The sequence below is a fragment of the Panthera onca genome, chromosome F2, assembly GCF_046562875.1.
Source record: "Panthera onca isolate mPanOnc1 chromosome F2, mPanOnc1 haplotype 2, whole genome shotgun sequence".
Taxonomy (NCBI): domain Eukaryota; kingdom Metazoa; phylum Chordata; class Mammalia; order Carnivora; family Felidae; genus Panthera; species Panthera onca.
In genome coordinates, this window is record NC_138356.1 from 54,724,737 (window position 1) to 54,746,682 (window position 21,946).

At 37.7% G+C, this 21,946-nt stretch overlaps 1 protein-coding gene across 4 annotated transcripts in view; it reads left to right on the plus strand.

The window, feature by feature from the left end:
• The window catches only part of PKHD1L1 (PKHD1 like 1), a 159,335-nt gene that overhangs the window by 126,739 nt on the left and 10,650 nt on the right, over window positions 1–21,946 (plus strand). For all 4 annotated transcript variants that reach the window (XM_078441749.2, XM_078441751.2, XM_078441750.2 and 1 more), the window contains exons 64-73: window positions 2,181–2,329; window positions 2,412–2,534; window positions 3,319–3,430; window positions 3,511–3,627; window positions 6,734–6,899; window positions 9,871–10,103; window positions 10,300–10,467; window positions 13,369–13,526; window positions 15,628–15,763; window positions 18,654–18,998. In XM_078441749.2, coding sequence (XP_078297875.2) covers window positions 2,181–2,329; window positions 2,412–2,534; window positions 3,319–3,430; window positions 3,511–3,627; window positions 6,734–6,899; window positions 9,871–10,103; window positions 10,300–10,467; window positions 13,369–13,526; window positions 15,628–15,763; window positions 18,654–18,998 — 1,707 coding nt within the window. The remainder of the gene's footprint in view (window positions 1–2,180; window positions 2,330–2,411; window positions 2,535–3,318; window positions 3,431–3,510; window positions 3,628–6,733; window positions 6,900–9,870; window positions 10,104–10,299; window positions 10,468–13,368; window positions 13,527–15,627; window positions 15,764–18,653; window positions 18,999–21,946) is intronic.

The following is a 21,946-nucleotide window of genomic DNA, read 5'->3' on the forward strand; positions in this document are numbered from 1 at the left end:
CTAAAATTTTACAATATGTAGTTCTGCAACTTGTTTGAAGTAGTCCTGGATTTTTTTAAATCAAAATACTACCTGTGAATATGAACATTTACTAATATGTGTGTTTCACCAGCTAATTAAATATTTAGGAATATTTAATTAGTGATATTCCTAAATAATTGAGAGTGTTTACAAGGAAGTTTGGGATTTAGAGAAATTGAAATAGGAGACATTACTGAGGAATTGAGGGTTTATGCTCATGGAATGGGACACCAACCTATCCAGTCCACCTCCCAGGCAAGTAGGAGGCTGGCACCAAGAGGCCCACAGTGAGAGGCCAGGAGGTGGGGAGGGGAACCCTGACCCACACTGGGGTCCCAGGGGCAACACTGCGTGGGACCAAGGGAGAGACATGTGAACAGCTTCTTATGGAGAAGACAAAACAGAATCCAGGCAGTTGATAAGTAAAATGTCAATCCCAAAGCATTAGGAGGAAAGGAAAGTCAATAGAAGATAGGAAGAAGTCAAACACCAGGAGATTTGGACAAGAGAACTGGTACTAAGTAAAGTTCAGGAGGTGATGCTGCTGTATATAAGGAATCCTTCAATGTATGTATGCATGGTTGGGAGGGAGTTATTAAGGTTGCTGATCTGACTTGGACATAAATAAAGTTTCATAAATATCCACCTCAATTATCCTATATATTTAAAACAAATTTTTTTTAATGTTTATTTATTTTTGAGAGAGAAATAGAGCACAAGCAGGGGAGGGGCAGGGAGAGGGGGAGACACAGAATCCAAAACAGTGTCCAGGCTCTGAGCTGTCAGCACAGAGCCCAGCGTGGGGCTCAAACCCATGAACTGTGAACTCATGACCTGAGCCAAAGTCAGACACTCAACCGACAGAGCCACCCAGGTGCCCCATAATTATCTTATATATTAATAATGAGTATAGCGTCCATTTATTGAGGCACTTTATGTGGGTTATTTAATTTCAGTTTGAAACTACTCTCAGGCATTAAAACATTTTTTAAGTTTATTTATTTATTTGGAGAAAGAGGAAGAGGCAGAGAGAAAGAGAGAGAATCCCAAGTAGGCTCTGCACTATTGGTTCACAGTCCGACATGGGGCTTAATCTCACAAACCATGAGATCATGGCCTGAATCAAAATCAAGAGTCATATGAACACTCAACTGACTGAGCCACCCAGGTGCCCCCAAAGTTTTTATATATGAAGACACTGAGGTTCTAAAAGGTTAAACAATGTTTCCAAGGTCATACATACATTAATTCAACAGGTAGTTAAATGAGCACCTATCTCTGCATTACCCTCTAGACTCTGGGAATACGGTGATCAATGAGGTAGACAGACACAGTGTGTTCTCTCATGAAGCTTACATTCTAATAGGACAGAGGAGATGGACAATTCATGAATAAGTAATAATAAAATAATTTTAATTGCCATGTGGAGAAACTGAGGTGCTACTTTGAATCAGATAGTCAAGAGAAAGCCTTCTAAGGAAATGACACTTAACTTGAAAATGGGGTGACCAGAAGGAACCAGCAACAAAAAGGTGTGTAGGGGAAGCATTTTATAAACAGCATGTGGTATCACTTGTGTTTCAAAATTAGCCTTCTTTGAATCCAAACTTCATGTACTTTCTCATGAAATTCATGTTTGGTTTAGTCAGATATAGTAAATTCAGTGTGCTAGCAACTAAACCAAACTTATGCAAATGAGTATACAATCATTCTACTGGTAAAGGGACAAGTTAAATAAGATTAAATACTGAGTAGAGTAAGCCATAAATGGCCAAGCCATAAAAATATTTGATCATGTTTAAATTTGCATAAGAATTATATATAGTAAAACCTTGGTTTGCAAGCATAATTCATTCCAGAAACATGCTTGTAATCCAAAGCACCTGTATATCAAAGCAAATTTCAAGAACCATGGGCTGAGTCGTAATCACGTGACATTTGGCATCATGTACTACTCATATTGCAAAACATCACTCATTTATCAAGTTAAAGTTTATTAGAAATGTTTATTCCTCTTGCAGAACACTTGCAGAACAAGTTAATCGCAATCCAGGGTTTTATTGTATTTAATTTTTAAAAAATTTAACTTTAACCTGTACTGTTCATAAAGCTCTAGGACATGACTTATAATATTCTCCGTTTTCATATTTCCTTCCAAGGTCAGTCTAATCCCATGGAAAAGTGGTTTGACAATGAAGCGCATGGAGGTTTATATGGTATTTATATGAACCAAGATGGCCTTCCTGGATGTTCTCTTATACAAGGATTTACCATTTGGACATGCTGGGATTATGGAATTTATTTTCAGGTAAATGTGATCCAATATGGTGCTTGTTTATCTTGTTTTATGATTGTATTTTGTGCTATGTGACCTACAAGTTGTTTTACAGACCACAGAGAGTATGCATATCTATAATGTGACTCTGGTTGACAATGGAATGGCCATTTTTTCAATGATTTACACACCAGCTGCTGTATCTCACAAAATTTCCAGTAAAACAGTGCAAATTAAGGTAAGAAATGAATACAGCCACAATAAGAAGAAAAGGTGAACGTTTCGAAGTTCCAATAAGAACAATCTCCTTGATGGGGCACCTGGGTGGCTCAGTTGGTTAAGCATCTGACTTTGGCTCAGGTTATGATCTCATGGTTTGTGGGTTCAAGCCCCACGTTGGCCTCTGCACTGAAAGCTCAGAGCCTGGAGCTTGCTTCAGATTCTGTGTCTCCCTCTATCTCTCTGTCCCTCCCCCATTCATAGACACACTCTCTCTCTCAAAAATAAATAAATGTTAAAAAAAATTTTTTTTTTGAAGAATGATCTCTATGACTTCATAGCTTGGCTAGTCCAAACATCCTCCCCTTGTTCTCATTGTCTTCTGCCAGGAAATGCTGTATCCTTCCCTCTCCTCCATGTTCTCCTCACCCCTTCTTGCTTGCCACCTGCTAATATTGCCATAGTTAAATTTTCATTTCCTTTGTGAAACCTTTCCTGAATTTGCTTAGATAGTATTGACACTTTCTCCTCTTTTTGTTTCTACTTTTTCCCTGGGCATATTTCTGTCACAGAAATATGTCATTATATATAAAAATTTATCTGCCTGTCTTCCCCCTTCCAATTTGACTGTAATTCTATTCAGGGCATAAAATCACATCCTTTCATCTTGGTTTTATGAATGATCCATTCCTCAAACTGAAAGGCTGTGTTTTGCTACAGTGGAATTTAGAATTACCCATTATAATGTTTTTCTTGAAGAAAAGCTATTATTTAAGCTGTACTGTTTGAATTTTTTTTAATAGAGCTCATTAATTGTTGGAAGTAGCCCTGGATTTAATTGCTCTGATGTCCTAACTAACGATGATCCAAATATCGAACTTTCTGCTGCCCATCGGAGCACCAGACCTCCATCAGGTGAAAATTTTAGAAATTTAATTTTGGTGTTCATATGAATGCATATTTGAATTTTATTAACTTTCTTTCTTTTATAACAGGTGGGAGAAGTGGGATTTGCTGGCCTACCTTTGCTTCAGCACATAACATGGCACCCCGGAAGCCCCATGCAGGGATCATGAGTTACAATGCCATTAGTGGCCTTTTGGATATCTCAGGCAAGTTTAAACATAGTCTTGAAAAATCTACTTAATCAAGTTCTATAAAGAATATGTAGAATATATCTCATAATGTTTCACTGTAAATAAAAAAAAATAATGATTAAATAAACTTATATATGAATCTGCTCAGTATGAGAAGCAAAGAAATCAGATTATCAGTCAATTTGAAGAGTGGTCCCCTGCCAAATTTGTATATGTTAAAGAAGTCCCATTTATTTTACCTTCTAAAACAACAGAAATAACACTGGTATAGTGATTTAACATTAATTAGTTTCTATCAATTATAAAAGCCCTTTTATGTAAGTAGGGTTATATATTATTATCTCTCTTTAGAACTGAAGAAATTTAAGCTTATAAAACCTAAGAGCATAGTAACATCTACTGGCTATATTATTCTGTTCCCTTATTTCTTCAGTGCTTCTTCCATAGTTGATACTGCTTTGTGATCATTTATATGCTTACTCCCATTGACCCATACCCTTGCTTTTCCCTCAGGCTTCCTTTTACCCAATCATCCAGTCTTATTCTTTCCAGGCCCCTGACTAACTAGCTGTGTCATTTACCACTGCCTGTAGTCCATGTTTATCCTTACCTCAGACCACTCCACTCTTCACACGAAGTGGATCACCCTGTGTACTACCCAAATTTCTATCCCATAGCAGAATCCACCCACACCATACTCTTTCAAGGCCATCCCCAGTTTGAGCTGAAATGCACAGGCATTATATAATAGAGTGATTCCAATATTGTCCATTGCTCAGAATCTTTTGAATCCTTCTTCTACAGTCTGCCATGACAATTCTTACCATTCTACTTCATTTAAGGTGGAACATTATTTTTCCCAAACTTGGAAAAGCCATGGCAGCAACATGGGAGAATACCCTCATCCATATTGACACTCTCCCTTGTCTAGCTTTATATTCTTTACCCCTGATCTAACACCATCACAGTTTACTCTCCAATATATACTCCTAATTCCTGCCAGTACATGTTACTCAGCTTGTGCGGTTCCTTTGGTATATAACTCCTCTCATCCCATAGCATGCTTAGAGCTTTCCCAGTGAGGCCATGTTGAGACTTGACCAGGCTTACTGCTCTGTTTTCTAGAAGGGGAGGCAGAGACAGATCCTGAAAAAGGCAAGATTTTCCTTATAAACAACTACCTCTTTTGAAGTCTTGTCAGGATTTCAAACAAGTAGGGCAGGGCAGCTAAGCTCTAATAAGGAAGAAGTGGACCACTTGCACAGATCTGGACATTCAAGGGGAACCCAGAGTTTCAAGGTTGAAGTTCATCTTCTTCTATATTCCCATCCTAACTCAGGGTTCCATTTCTTTTCTATTAGAGCCATGACTTTGAAGTAGGAGACTTGCCAGTCTGAAATTCCACCTTCTAGGAACGTTCTGCTGGTTTTGTGATTAGATCCTGAGGTTTGCTTTGAATTTGTGATTGATCACCACAACTTACATTTTCTTTCTTCAAAGCATCAGTGAGGGTCAACAGTTGACTTCTTCTAGTTTCCTTGTAATTACTATTTCCCCTCTTCCACTCAAATGCCAAAGTTACTGTACAAGCCAGAGCAATTCTTTCCACTTAGATATTATCCCAGTTCACCACAGGTGAAATCTTAACAATTGCACTGTTACAGCATTCCAGAGACTGTCAGTACTACACCTACCACCAGTAAGGGTGTCCTCATTCCCATCTAGACAGCAAGTGAACTAGATTCATCATTGCATCATTACACTATATATCCCAGGACCACTTATGGTTCCAGCTGTCTAAATCAGGTGGTCTAAAAGTAAAGCCAGAGATAGGATTCTTGTGCAGGTGGTTTATGAATGATGCACGTTCACAAGAAAGGGAGTGAGGGAAGTAGGACAGGGCAGAGGAAGGAGTAAGCAAGGATATGGTCCCAGCTGGAGTCTAGCTCCTTCTTGAAACCTCGCAGGGCTGTGCAATGTGAGCTGTACCACTTAGTTTCCCCCTCTTGAGGCAAGGGAGCCTTCTGTATCACTTGCCAATCACGCATGGTAACCTTTTGGTGGTGGTGCTAGGAGTGCATAATCTCTTAAGAGACAGAGCTGTCATCTGATCTGATCAAAGGCAATTCTCCAGAGAAGGGGGCAGCTGTGAGTAGTTAGCAGCCAACACAGGAACTAAGGGGCAGTGCACTGGGCCAGGAAAGCAGATCTATACAGCTTACAAACAGTATCCACTACTTTGCTATTTCATTAATATTCATCTACAGGCTCATATTCATGTATATACAATATCATCTTAGGAAAAAAGTATCAGGAAGAGTAGTAGATAGCACGTAACTGATTTAAGAATTCTGGAGTCACCTTTTTTTTCTCCTATTTTTGAGTTATTGGATTTTAAGTACAATGGAGATTAAGTTTTGGATTCAATAAATGTTATCTTCTGGTCACACAATATATGAAATAAGGCCAAAAAAACCCAAAAAACAATGTGTCCGTTAGTCTTTGCTGCATAACAAATTACCACCCAAATTTAGAGTCTTTAAACAACCATTTATTAGCTCATAATTCTGTGGATTGGCAGTTTGGGCTCTGTTCAGCTGATAGTTGTCTGCTGGTCTCATCTTGGATTATTCCATAGGCTGCCATCAGTTTGCAGGATGGATAGGGAGGAGTTGTCTAAGACAGTCTCACTTCCATGTCTGGTGGTTGGTGCTTGCTAATGGTTGGGCTGGTCTTTGACCAGAGTAATTGGGCCACATTTCTCCTAGTCTCATTCACATTCTGGAAATCACAAGACTCCCCAAGAACACCAAAAGAGAGCAAGCCCTAATACACAAGACTTTTCAGATCTACTTAAATCACAGTTGCGCTTGTCCCATTAGTCACAGCAAATCACATATCAAAGCTCAGAGAAAATATGAGAGGACTATTCAATGGTATTGATATAGGGAGGCAACAATCTAACATAACTAGTGGAGGACTAGCTACCACATAAGGAAAGAGCTCCCTGTTCAAGGTGGTGTTAAATGATGCGTTTGCTGGAATGTACATGAAATGAAACTGATTCTATTACTTTCTTCATAAAAAATTATTTATTACTTTTTTGTTATTTATGTTTTAGGTTCAACATTTGTTGGATTTAAGAATGTTTGTTCAGGTGAAACTAATGTGATATTCATTACTAACCCTTTAAATGAAGATTTACAGCATCCCATCCATGTGAAGAACATACAGCTGGTTGATACCACTGAACAATCAAAAATATTCATACACAGGCCTGATATAAGGTATAATATATGAAATCCCAGTTTTTTTCTTTCCTGTATTTATAGCTTTGCCTTGTCTTTTTCCCCCATCATAGATCTGAGAAAGTTGCTATATTAAAGTAAATATTAATTTCTATAAAATTTTAATCAGCATCATGAAAATTAAGGCTAATGCATCTGTATTTTCAGTTAAATTGAAAAAGTAGGCTTTGATGTGTATATTTTCTCACTCTGTTTTTTCCATGCATGATAATACCATCATTCAACATAAAATATTGAGACCAGGTTAGGAGCGTGTTGTACATTAATATCTCTCCATAAATAATCATTAGGAATGAGAGACATCTCTATCATTTCTTCCCTTTTTCTTACCTCTTTTGTTACCCGTTGCTTTCCAAATATCTTATCATGTTCACTCCATCATGCACTTTGAAATTAAATGTCAGTCATTATAATCACTGTGACTGAGAATATGCAAAAACTTAGCACAGTGACTTTTTAATCACAAAAGTCAGTGTCAGACTATTTCTAGAAGCTGAGCCACTTAGATTCTAAATCTTAAAAGAAGATAGCCAATAACTGCTACACTTTGTAGGAGATGCAAATCAGGAATTTAGATGTAAGACAAGATTGGAGGAAAGAAATATTTTATGAGAGATCTTTGACCATTTTCAGTATAGGAAGAAGACAAGGAATACTGCTAATTAGATAGACATCTCTTCACAGAAATGCAGTGTTTTCATAAATAGTTTGACTTCATCCGATTTTGTGGTTTTTTTTTAATTTTTAATTTTATTTTAGAGAGAACACACAAGTTGGGGAGAGGGGCAGAGGGGGAGAGAGAATCTTAAGCACTTAATCTTAATTTCCATGCTGAGCGTGGAACCTGACACAGGGCTCGATTCCACAACACTTTCATGACCTGAGCTGAAATCAAGAGTCAGATGCTCCAAAGACTGAGCCACCCAGGTGCTTATCATCTAATTTTGTTTTGATGATAACTGCACACCTCTTCATTTAGTAATTAATTATTGAACTGTAGTATTTTTGGCTCAATAGAGCCTCCCCCCACTAGCAGATTATTAGCTCCTATTTAGTTATCATTGAATCTTTCAGATGTAATATATAATTTTAATAACTAGGTCATGAAGAAAATACATTTTAAAATAGTCTTTGAGCTCTGTGCTTTTATTAGGATGCTATTGATGTTCTCTCAGATCCCCTTTACAAGGCCCTAGTGCTTTAAATGTTGGCCAATAATAACCTACAGTTGCCCACTTTTCCAGAAAATTGCTGTTAGCCAAACAGGAATAGCCTTGGGGGGCTAAAACCCTCCCTAACACCACCTTTTTGCAATCCATGGAAAATGACTAGTTTATACAGGAGTTCAAAAGGGCAGCCTCCTTATCTCCAGGTGGAAGCAACTCTCAGTACAGTTAATGATCCAGAGGTACCCCTGAGATAAGATTGAAACTAGCCCACAGACCACAGTCACCTTGTTTTCTTTCCCTTTCCCAATGTGGCTTCTCTCCTTCTTTTTTGATGGTACTCCTTCAATAAATCATTTGAACAAAAATCTATATTTCAGCCTCTGTTTCTTTGCAATACGAAGTAAAGACAGAGCCCTAATCCATAATATAAGTGTGCCACTGGGTACTCTTCCCACAGACTTGCTCACAAAAGCACTCTTCGCATACTTGAATACAGAGAACACATGAACTATGTATTCAAGTCATCTCCAAAACTGTTATAGTACAGTAGTATAGTATAGTAACTTACCCCACATGTCCCCCTTACAGCAAAAAGGGAGCAAGATGCTAAACACTATCTAATAGATCTGAGCTTTCCATTATTATTTTGTTGTTATAACTCTGGAATAAGATGTATTTCCCCATACCATGTAGCACGACATAGTGTAACTACACAATATACCATGTATACTATGCAATGTGCAGTATTTTGCAAATTAAGCACCTATTTTACTATTAGAAACAGCTAACAATCAACACTCCAGGTAGCTCAAGTTGAAGGCAGAATGCCATGTATGGTTGAACTGCATAATGAATGACTTTATAGTATTTCATCTCTTACAGTTTGGGTATTTACATAATGGTTACTGGAATATATAGCATAACAATTATAATCCAAGTATATCTGTTTCTATCTACATAAATAAAAGTCTATAGGAATATATACTAATCTGCAATTGGTAATGGCCTAAGAGCTTGAGATAGGAAAGTGAAGGAGACTGAACTTTTATTAAGTATTTGCATTATTTTATACTAAGCATAGAATACTTATAAATGTTAAAGACCCATGAAAAAAAAATAGGAAGGGAAAAATAATAAAGACTTCCCTGCCAGCACAGGGATTTTGTATGTCCTGCACAACAGAGTAACTGTTCACCTGCTTGATGGGACAGTGTTAGTACACTGTGAGCAATGTAGAAAGATGAAATCTTCCCAACGAAATATGGAATAGCAAAATGGAATTCTAATTTTATATCCTACAGGTATAACTTGTACTTTTGAAATTCCAATGAATTAATAATAATACCAACAGAATGGAAAAGCAGACCTCATTACAATACTAATTATATATGCTACTTGGTCCTACTTTGAATCCTTTCTGAAATGATAAGATTCAATCAATCAAAAATTCTTTTGGATACTTTTTTTTTTAATTTTTTTTAATGTTTATTTATTTGTGAGACAGACAGAGACAGAGTGCAAGTAGGTTAGGGGCAGAGAGAGAGGGAGACACAGAAGCCGAAGCAGGCCCCAGGCTCTGAAATGTCAGCACAGAGCCCAACACGGGGCTCAAACTCACAAGCTGTAAGATCATGACCTGAGCCAAAGTCGGACGCTCAACCAACTGAGCCACCCAGGCACTCCTGGATACTCTCTTATCAAACACTCAATTGAGTGTTCCCCTAGAAACAGGGGAAGGATACTTAATCTAAATATTCATCTGTTTTACTTTTTCTCCACAGTAAGGTGAATCCATCTGATTGTGTAGACATGGTTTGTGATGCCAAAAGGAAATCTTTTCTCAGAGACATGGATGGCTCCTTTCTGGGAAATTCTGGTTCAGTGATACCTCAAGCAGAATACGAATGGAATGGAAATAGTCAATTTGGAATTGGAGACTACAGAATTCCTAAGGTGATGCTCACATTCCCAAATGGAAGTAGAATTCCTGTAACTGAGAAAGCACCTTACAAAGGTTCGTTGGATATTATTCTGTTAGTCCTCAAGTTTGTGAAACAAAGTACATATGTTTTTATGTTTACTAATTGGGGTACTCAATCAATAACATATTTTCTACTTACTAATCTTACGTAAATGAAAAATATAGTCTGTTGATGCTTTTGCAAAGAGATTGCTTTTCCTTGCTAAAATGTATATATCTGTTTTTCTAGGAATTATTAGAGATTCAACCTGTAAATACATCCCACAATGGCAGGGCTATCGGTGCTATGGGATGGAATATGCAATGATGGTTATTGAAAGCCTGGATTCTGACACAGAAACTCGAAGACTCTCACCAGTGGCTGTAGTGAGCAATGGTTATGTTGATCTCATTAATGGTAGGTATTCAGTGTAAACAAATTAGAGTTACTCAAACATTTGCTATTTATTACATGCATGGAGACATCACATATAAAACTAGCAAACATCAGGATTGCTTTACTTTCTGTTTGTAAGAAAAGATACGTGTGCAGGAGAGATGCTTGACACCTAAACAGTTTCCCATATTAGAAAGCAAGGACAGTTATTGCAAATTGACCATCAGAAGAAGAGGAAAGTTATTCCTTGAGTGATCTTCATACCTGTATTAATAAGGTGGCATAAATATTTGAAGGAAAAATTGGCCTGTCTCCAAAAAGACATTTTGCCTTACATAAATTAAAAAACAGACAGTGTGAAAAAACAACAACAACAACAACAGATAATGTGTTATTTGGAATACTTGAGAACAGGTATTTCCAGCCCACTTGTTTTTCATTTTCGTGAATCTTTATAAGGCTTAATCTTGAAACAATGTGTTTTGGTTTTTTTTTTTTTTTTTCTTTTCTTAATTCCTTTGACTGTCAAGAATATCTTGACAAGCTCCAGAGTTTAGGCTCCTTACATTCTGGTCGTGGGTGGCTCTAGTACAGAGGGACGGCAGTGGCCTCCATAAGAATTCAGATCAACTCAGAAGTCCAGGACTTTTTGAATACCTAAGATGAACTTCTAACATCTGCAGAAAACAGAGGGCAGAAACTCATTGTATTACCCTGAAATAGTCAGAGGCCCAAAGATTAGTCCCTAAGAAGGCTTAAGAGTCTTTTAAGTGCCGAAGGGGCCTGTAACCTGCCTGAGAAAGATTTCTGTGCCCTGGCAGTGTCAAAACATGTACTGAAATACCCCACGATTCAACAAAGTGGCCAGTACGCCACAAAAATACTCATTTTTTAAAATGAGTCGAAGAGAATACAATGAGCTAAATCAGGGGTGTCCCAAAGTTACATGATTTCAAGTCTTTCCCCACTTCTGTGGCATCAACAATTTGCCTGGTTTCTCTGACCTGCAATCAACCCAGTTACAAGTGTTGCCTTTAAATCTTACAAAGCAGAGAGCTTGTGGGAAGAATTTTAGACCAGTCAGTGAATAATGGAGATGTTTTCTAATTACTCTTTTTAAATGGTGGAGAAAGATTTTATTCTATTTATTTTTACATTTTTCTTTTCTGAAAGACAATACAAGCTTTCTACTTACAATAGTGACATGACATTTCTCTTAAAAATAAATTTAAATTTTCATTAAAAAAATTTTTTTTAATGTCAATTTATTTTTGAGTGGGGGAGGGGCCGAGAGAGAGGAAGACACAGAATCTGAAACAGGTTCCAAGCTCCAAGCTGACAGCACAGATGCATCACATAATGTGGGGCTCGAACCCATAAACCGTGAGATCATGATCTGGGCTGAAGTAGGACGCATAACCGACTGAGCCACCTAGACACCCCAAAAATAAATTTAAATTTTTGAAAGTGACTGTCAATTTGAAGAAGTCTTAATTGATAGTAACATTGCAAAAATTATGATGATATTGAAAGAATCACGGAATCATGAGATACACTACATTAGACTGGAAAAAAAATTTCCAAAGATAAAAGTTACTGGATGCCACTAAAGTTTCCTTTAAAATTTTAATACTCAATTTCATCTATTTTTAAAATATGGCTTTTGCTACTCTAAATTTTTCATTTAATACATAGAAATTTCTTTCTGTTCGTTTTCAAAACCCACAAAGAAGGTTTGTTTAAAAGTAGAATTTATATTTTGGATGCTAAGAGAAAGTTCATATTCTACATGAGATTCAGAAGTTTATACTGATTCAAAATTTGATTGAAGTTCAGTTATAAATATTGATTAGAATTCCAAGTAAGCCAGGAAATTGAGCAAAGCTATTGAATAAATACATCAAGAAAATTTATCATTCCGTATCTCACTCAACGTTTTATAACCCAGCTGAAGTGAAATAGTTTGCTACAAAGGTCATATTATGCCTGTTCTGGAAATGTCTGGATTCCACTGTCTTTTGGCTTTCTAGAAGGATTATTGAAGTATTATTTCTCAGATCATTAATGATGTTGACCCCCCAGTGGTGCTTATAATCCCAGTCTTTAATAAAAAAATGTATTAAAATAACAATGCAGGAAGATTAAAGACTTCATAAAAAACATACTTAAGAGTGTGTCAAATGCACAAATTAACTGATGAAGATGAGTGACTGAAGGAAAAAGTTAATGAATCCATGGGTTAGCCGTGTTTCCAGGTACGAGCTCTGTTTTTAACAAATTAATGGTTAACAGCATATTTCTCACTAAAGAGGCTCCCCACCTGAATTCACATTTAATAAGTAGGAGAAAAGATCAAGCACTTTCTTACCATGTGGCCTTGGCTTTAATATGATTATTAAAGTAGAGATTCATAGAAACCTGTTTCCTTCAAAGACCTTCTAGTGCAAACTCAACACACTAACTTCCCTTTTTTCACCCTGTGCAGTATAAAAGTATGGGTAGTAGGGAGAAGTGGCTTCCCTGCCTTCCTTTTTTTTTTTTTTTTTTTTTTTAATTTTAATGTTTATTTTTGAGAGAGAGAGAGAGACAGAGCATGAGCAGGGGAGGGGCAGAGAGAAAGGGAGACACAGAATCTGAAGCAGGCTTCAGGCTCTGAGCTGTCATCATGAGATCCATGAGAGTGTGACCTGAGCTGAAGTCAGAGGCTTAACTGACTGAGCCACCCAGGCGCCCCTCTTGTCTTCCTTTTTTTAAGCTAAGGTTTGAGAAATGGCTTAGATCGCTGGATAGATGGGTAGATGGATAATGGATGTAAATGCTGAACCTGACCACTGCAATTTGTTTTTAATACAATTAGTCTTCAGACTTTGCACTAAATATATTCATAATATGGAACATGAACGTTTACTTATGTGGCTTTAGGCCCACAGGATCATGGCTGGTGTGCTGGATACACATGCCAGAGAAGACTGTCCCTGTTTCATAGCATTGTGGCTCTGAACAAATCTTATGAAGTTTACTTCACTGGCACCAGTCCTCAGAATCTTCGACTGATGTTGCTTAATGTTGACCATAAAAAGGTAACACGAGATAGAAATAATTTCTTGAGTTATTGGTGTTGCTTATTGACATACATTTCTATGTGCTAAGGACTTTCTATCCTCCCCTGTTCTCTTGAACATCGTCAGCCCTACAGCTCATTTTCAAGGGTCATCAGCGTACTACTAAAAGTCCTGTCAATCCAGGTTTCATCAGCCTGAGAGCATAGATGCATACCAAACACCCTTCCCCCATATACACTTGATTCTCTGCTCTACGTCTGAGGCATGACAGTGAGGCCTACGATTTGTGTGATGGGCAAGCAAACCTGAAATTTCACATAAAAATAGTGCACATCCAGAATTGGTCACTGGAATTATATATTTATTTTTCCAGGCTGCTATTTATATATTTCAGAAATACACCTTTGGAATTTACCTGAGAGATCACAGCATGTTGTTTTAAATATCTTCAATCATATCAAATCTTGGCTATAAACTGAATTCAGGTGGGATGATTACATTTATATATATACACCGTGTCAGTGGAAAAGAGTATGAGGTTAAGCAATAGTCTCATAGTTGAGATTTTCTTTTCTCAGAGTATAAGACTCGAACATCCCAAAGTATTAGGAATGTGAAGAAGGGATGTGGATAAGATAAAGCAGAGGAGTAACAAAGAGAGACACCTGCCTCTTCTCAGATGATACCAACCTCATCCTTTCAGTTGCTGGAGATAAAACCTTGGACCCATTCTTGATTCCTCTCTTTGGGTCATATTCCTCATGCAGTCCATCTGCAAGTCCTGTTGAGTCTCCCTTCAAAATATCCAGAATCTGTGACCACTTCTCACCACCATCACTGCTACCACCCACTTTGAGCCACCATTATTTCTTCCCTGGATTAAGGCAGTTGGCTCCCCACGCCTGCTGCTGCTCTGTCCCTGCCTGCTCTAGTGTCTGTACTCACCTCAGCAGCCACAGAGGTACCTCCAAAATATAAGTCAGACCAGGTCACTCCTTGCCCCAAGCCCTGCAATAATTTCCCCATTGGGCTTTGTACAAGAGCCAGAGTCCTCTGACTTCTCCTCCAGCCACACTGGACTCCTAGGTGTTCCTGCTACCTACCACCACCTGGGCCTGTGTTCCAGATGTTGAGTCTGCCTGGAACATTCTACCCCAGGTGGCTAACTTCCCCTCTCTACAGACCCCCTCCAATCCCCCAATGGGCCTAGCCTGTTCACCCCTCCCCAGCTGGCTCTCCCAATTATCCATACTCTGATCTCCCTTTCCTTTTCCCATAGCACTTACTGCCTTCTAACATGCTTCATATTTTACTTTTTATTATTTCTACTGTTTATTTGTCTCTCTCCTCACACTAGAATGTAAGCTCAAAGAGGGCAGGGACTTTTGACAGCTCCTAGAATAGGGCCTGGCTTAGAAAGGCATTCAAGTTTTGAATGAAAGAGAGTATTTTTAATTTTAAAAGTAACTGCAAAGTAATGTGACTGTTAATGTTCTGAGATGTTGAAGATAATTTCAAAAGAAGATTCCCAAACTATGTATAGCTTATTATATTCCTTATTAATTTCTCCCTGCCCTTGTGAAAGCTAGTCTCCTTACTTTATGATTACATCTGATATTATGAGATGTGAAGAATATAAACATGGAAAATGAACAAAATTGAATCAGAGAGTATAGTTATGTTGACTAATTTTTTAGTCTTACTACCAAATTTGTCTCAGAGGTAAGCATTTTTTTTCAACGTTAACTAAATTTGTTTGGTTGCATTATAGAGCACTGCTAAATTCCCTGTTTCACCCTGCCCCTGAAGCTCAAAGCCTATTTTGAACTTTTTTACCTTTGAAAGGAAATGTTTCTTTTAGAGATACTCCTTTACTAATTCTTTCTTACATTATACTTTTCTACTGAGAATCATCAATTAAGAGTTAAGCTATAATGTCAGTATGAATGGTTGAATATAAGACCATTTACAAATTTTAACTCAGTATTTATCAATTCATAAAACTTAGTTTTAGTATTTTACAGAAGATATATATAGTTGAAGGACATTTTAAGTGCTAAATTCTAAATATTGTTTCCTTGTTTTCTTAAGAAATAAAAATGTTGTTTATTTTTAACAGGCTGTCATGGTAGGAATTTTTTTTCACACACTTCAGCGTTTGGATGTGTATGTGAACAATACATTGGTTTGCCCCCAAAATACAATATGGAACCCTAAAAAGAAACACTGTGAACTTAAAACACATCTGCACACAGGTATTTCCTCAGAAAAATATTTAATTATGTATAAAATTCTTTGTAATGTCTCATTATTAATATTTCTAGTTCCTTAGCCATTGACAAATGAAAAGAGAAAATATTTTTTGCCACGGTCCACCAAATTCTAAGATGTATTCATTTATAGCATATGTATCCTGAAAGATTATTCCTGATGGAATTCTTATCTATCTGTACACATGTGGATTTTGTGTATGAGGCACATTCATTGGCCCCCCTGAGAACATTTACATTCTACACGTAGTTCAGTTAATCCTATATACAGAAGAGATTTTGCTTAGAATGTTTACCCTATTTCTGCTTTACTTCTATTTCATAGAGGTCAGAGCCAAAATTAATTGGCAGTCACCAGAAATACTGCCAAGAAAGCTAGTATAACATCAACCAAACACCATGAAGTCAATATAATAAACTGGATTTAAATGAAATATAGGGAAAAGGCTAAACGTCCATTTATCAGTATTTTCAAGGCCAGGATTTATATCTTCTCATTGAAGTCTTTTTGTTAAACAAGGTACTTATAAATCCAATACCTTCCATTCCACATGTGCTACTTATCATTTTTAGATGTGCCCCATAATGTTGGTTAACAATTCCTCAAGTGAGTGCTGTAGGTCATAACATCACCTAGACTTCAGAGTATGAATGGATAACCCATATCTATTACTGTCTATGGAGCAAGTCCTATTTCTACTAATAGTCTGAATAGCTAATGTTTCCAGAAATGTTCCTGTGTGCCAGGCACTGTTATAAGTGCTTTGTATATAATACCTCATTGTTAAATATTCTAATAATAATCCTGTGAGGTAGGCAGAGATGAGTAAACTGAGACAACAGGAGGTGTCTTTGCCACAGTCTCTGTCATAGCTCTGGCTGCCATAACAAAATGCCACGAACTGGGTGGCTTAAAGACAAATTCATTTTCTCTGAAGGCTGCAAGTATGAGGTCAGGGTGCCAGGAGGGTTAGGTTCTGGTGAAAGCTCTCCTTCTGGCTTGCAGATGGCTGCCTACTCACTGTATCTTCACAGCAACAGCTGTGGGATCTCCTCTTATGAGGGCACTAATCCATCATGAAGTCTCCACCCTCATCTAAAACTAATTACCCCATCTCCAAATTCCCTTACACTAGGGGTTAGGGCTCTAACATGTGAATCGGGGCAGGGGGCACAGTTCAGTCCATGGTAATATCAGAGATGGTGAGGGCAGAGCAAGGACTTGAACACAGAGAGTCTAGCTCTAGAAGCCATACACTTAACCATTAGGCCATATTGCCTCCTTGTAAGCTAAAAGAGTCTGTGTTATCACTTTCTATATGTAAACAGCTACTCATATTTGCAGCTTCATTTCATTATTTTTAACTCTTTTGAAAAACAACACTTTGGGTACCAAGTACCCTATCATTCAAGTTGGGGAAATAGAAATGATCTCAACAAGGACTATTTAATATAGGGAATTGATTATACAGGTGTTGAAGGGCTGAAAAACAGTATTACCACTGCCTTCTTACAAGATTTTTTTTCTGATATAGCATTGTTTATAAATGAACATTTTTCCTTTGGCACTTAGAATGCAAAATAATTTCCCTGTATTATGAATCTATACATATTGTTTTAGATTACCCAAAATGTTTCATTATGTATGTCTCTGCATCCTTCCATTACTGTGAAGACATGAGGAAGTTACCTGAGATAAATGGTGTATGCACCTCTAAATGTAGTTTGAGAGAAGTTTCAATTTATAATATAAAAGCATATTCTTCAGATTCATAGAATGTTTAAACCAAATTGCATCTAGAACTTACACTAGTAGCTCTGAAAGAGATACATAGTGATAATGAAGTGGCTTCTTAATACCAACTGCTATGAATGTCTATTACATTCATAAGAAATATCTTCTTCTTTCTAAAACTTTAATTTATTTTTTTATTAAGCCTCACTATGAATGTGGTAAGAAGCTACATGTCTCATTCTAGTACTATTATATAATTCCTTTGGGCTCTGTTAGAGGATTTATTAGCTTAGACAGTTTTGACACTCTGCCATAAATATATGTGTATGTATATATATATATATACACACACATATACATAAACACATATGTATATGTGTATATATATATATATATACACACACATATACATAAACACATATATGTGTGTGTGTGTGTATATATATATATATATATATATATATATATATATATATATTCACTCATTTTATATATATATAAAAATCTCAGTCACTTTTCCAAAAGTCATTTCCGAAGTAGAATTTGTTTTGCATTAAGCAAAGATTTTTCAGGCTGAAATGTAAACCTGTTTCATTGGTATAAAATCCTTCTGAGATATTTTTGTATATACTTCATTTGTATTATATACTTTTCTCCTTAGTAAAAATAGAAGCACTGAGTTGTAAAAGCTCCTTAAGAGTTGATATATAGCACTGCATAAACTAGATAGCTATTAAAGTTAAATTTACATTTTTAAATTACCAAATGCCTTCGGTAAAGCCTTTAAAATTCTGAACATGTAAATAGTGTTCCAGGTACAATATAGGCTCTTGGGTTCATAATTGAATTTTATTTCTCAATTATACTGTATCTATGGCTAATTGTTTTTAAAATAAATTTAATGTATAATGATGATTAACGGTATTGTTTAAAGTGTTGACTTTAACTTTGCATGTCAGTTCTAGAAGTGTTTTTTTAAAGGTGTTACTGTTTTTAATATGCATACTTTCCTATGGAAGAATAATGTTGAACTTTTTCAGAATTTCCTAAATTTAACAAATATTAAATACTACTAAATACATGGTTATTATGATAATATAAAGATTTTTACTGTGCTGTTTTGGCTTTTTTCCTTCATAGAGCAATTCCTTCCTAACCTGAATTCCACTGTCCTTGGTGAAAACTACTTTGATAGAACCTACCAGATGCTTTACCTTTTGGTTAAAGGAACTATACCGGTTGAAATCCACACCACCGCGGTCATATTTGTTTCTTTCCAATTGCCTGCTGTTACAGAAGATGACTTCTATAGCTCTCATAACCTGGTTAGAAATCTTGCCTTGTTCCTAAAGATACCAAGTGACAAAATCCGCATCAGCAAAATAATACAAGGGAAGAGTCTGCGGAGGAAGAGATCCACGGGACTCACAGTTGAATTGGAGATTGGAGATGCTCCTCCTCAGTTCATAAACAATGATACCACAGGTATGAAGAGTAGGTGTTTGAGAGAGAAGAATGTAATAGTATTATAGACCCACGATGACCCTACCAGGGCCTGGTAAACCTGCCCTCAGGAAATCCCACCAACCCCACATCCTGAACCCTGTAAGGGCCTAGAGACCCTTTTCCTACTCTACCCCTGTAATCCCAAACTGCTTTGGAATTATGAAGGAACTATAGCCTCTATTTTGTTATTGTAGCAATTAGTAAATTCAACAAAAGGATTTGAGCGAACACAGAAGATTTGAGAGGTGACATAAGGAAGTGACTTTATAGCTGAGAGATTAAGCATAAAAAGAATCAGTCTATGAAAAGAGAAAGGTAAGAATGTTCAAGTGTAAGGAAATGGCAAACCAAAAGAAGCTCTCCTCTTCATAAGCTGAAAGGACTGTGGATGTTTCCTTAAGGAGAAGAGTAGATCTTTGGAGATGCTGAGCGGTAGTAAAGTCACAGATTTACCCTAGCAAATGCAAAGGTGCGAGAATATGTCTGTCTTTAATTCCTGTGACTGATCCAATCAGTGTCCCTAGCCGTCACCCTTTTCCCTGTCCCTTACTCTCCATACCCCCATTTTCTAGGTATCAGATGAAAATCAGCTCAGCTGTCATATCAGAGGTATCTTTGCTGCTTTAAATTATGTCCTTAGAGTGACTCAGTTTGGGCATTTGGGTAAATGTTCAACCCTTCAGATTTTTTCCTTTCTATCTGTTTAATTTGGTATCTGAATACGGACTTTCCTGTCTTCAGACCCCCATGTGGCCTCTTGCTTTCATAGTCGCTGCTATAGGGTAGGTAGTCGCAAGCCTCTCTTGAGGTGCAACTGTACCGTCCTGGCCTCTTGGCATGCTTCTCCGGCATGTATCCCCAACCATGCCATTGCCTCCAGTAATCAGGCACAAGTCTCAACTAGGCACACTCATCTCCAAAAAGATGAGATGTAGATCCCTGTCAGAGGAAGATTAGCATTGAGCTAATGAAGCTTAAGCTTCCAGGCCTTTCACTTGTACAAGTCATGGGAGGGACTTGAACTTTTAAGACTCTGGGAGAAGGGTCCATTTAATAATGTGGTCTAATCATTGTTATTATAAAAGTTGCAAAAGTAAGCACTTTCCTTATTCTTTTTCTTAAAGAGAGCCTCCAAACTATATAAATTTTAGACCCAGAAAATCTGGATCTATCTGATCTCTGTCCAGCATCTTTTTCATACACACCTGGACTCTATCATGTATAAACCTGGGTACTGGGTAAAGTTCTCACCTTCTGTCTCTAGGGGACATGACTCATGGCTCAAGGAAAGCCCTACAACTTGGCAAAGAGGAATTTCACAGCAAAATATTGGGAAGTGGCAAGAAAGATGTGCACGTAGTAAAACTCCTGGCTCTCCATGTCCTTCACATAGTGTCAGGATATCCAGGAATTCCCAGGTGTCTAGAAAGGGGTCCCTCAAGGGATCCCTACAGAGGGGACCTCTCGACAGACAGATTGGTCAGGAATAAAAGCTCTTCAGGTTAAGGACTTTGGTTTCTTAAGGTGGCAGTTAGCGGAAATGGGTGCCTTCATGTGTCAAGCAGCCAGAGAAAATGTGTAAACAGTGCAGGCAGGTCGGACCTGCCACGCTGCACCAAAAACCAGCGAGGACGAGTGGTAATAGTAGTCTGTGGATATGAAGCACCTTTGTACTGCTACCCCTGGGTCACATGAGCCCTCATGCCTGGGAAGCCATCTTGGAGGAGAGTATATGGAGGGAATGGGGGGGAAGAAGGAGTCTGAAAGACTGAGCATTTATTCAGAGGGTCTAAGTCAACCAAAAGAGACCTGTTAAACTGACAGGACTGAAATTCCCTAGGACCACGATTTTGAAAGTGTTCTGTGAGATCAGCTGCCTCCTTCTTCGTGAGCACACTGAGCTTCATGGTTCAGCCTTAATGGAAGAAATGCAGTGCTCCTCGTCCTCAAGGCAGGACTCTGGATCTAGAAGGCACTGGATACCTAAGCACGAGGTGTTGTCAAGATTCAGAGTACACCAAAAATATCCTGCATAGAGTTGTTTTTTAAAAGATCACCCTGACTACAGTGTATAGAATGGAGTGGAAGAAGGAGAGAATGGATACAAGAAGCCAGTTTAAAAGTTGTTTTAGTAACCCCCTTCCCCCAATGATGGCTTTGACTACGATTTTGACAGTGGGGACAGGGAGACTGAGAAATTGGTAACTGATTATACGGTATGGGGGAGAAATGAAGTAGAAGAAGGGATCAAGCCAAAGTAGCAGGCTCTGACAAATGAGTATGGTGAATAGAGGTGCCCCTTCTTAGGTAAGGAGCTCTGTGGGGTCAGCAGGTCTACGAGGACCCGCCAAGCTAGACAAAGACAATAGAAACTACCTGTAGTGTTAAAATTAAACTTGAAAATCAAGGTCCAAAGCAAGTAACAATTTGTGGGTAATGTAGTGTTAATTTCAGAATTTACTAGCAGACATTGTATAGATTCGATGATGCTAATTATCCTTACATTAGAATTCTATTTTAAAAAAATGCTATGTGGCAATAAACTTGCATGACAGTGCTTCACTTCTTAACAAAGAAGGACATGGGAACATATTAAATTAAGAAACATAGGGGCGCCTGGGTGGCGTAGTCGGTTAAGCGTCCGACTTCAGCCAGGTCACGATCTCGCGGTCCGTGAGTTCGAGCCCCGCGTCGGGCTCTGGGCTGATGGCTCGGAGCCTGGAGCCTGTTTCGGATTCTGTGTCTCCCTCTCTCTCTGCCCCTCCCCCGTTCATGCTCTGTCTCTCTCTGTCCCAAAAATAAATAAAAAACGTTGAAAAAAAAAATTTAAAAAAAAAAAAAAAAAAAAAGAAACATATTTCCCACTATGCTGTCATTCATTTTTCTTGTGTCTATTTTATCTACCTTTGGTTTTTCTTTAATTGCAG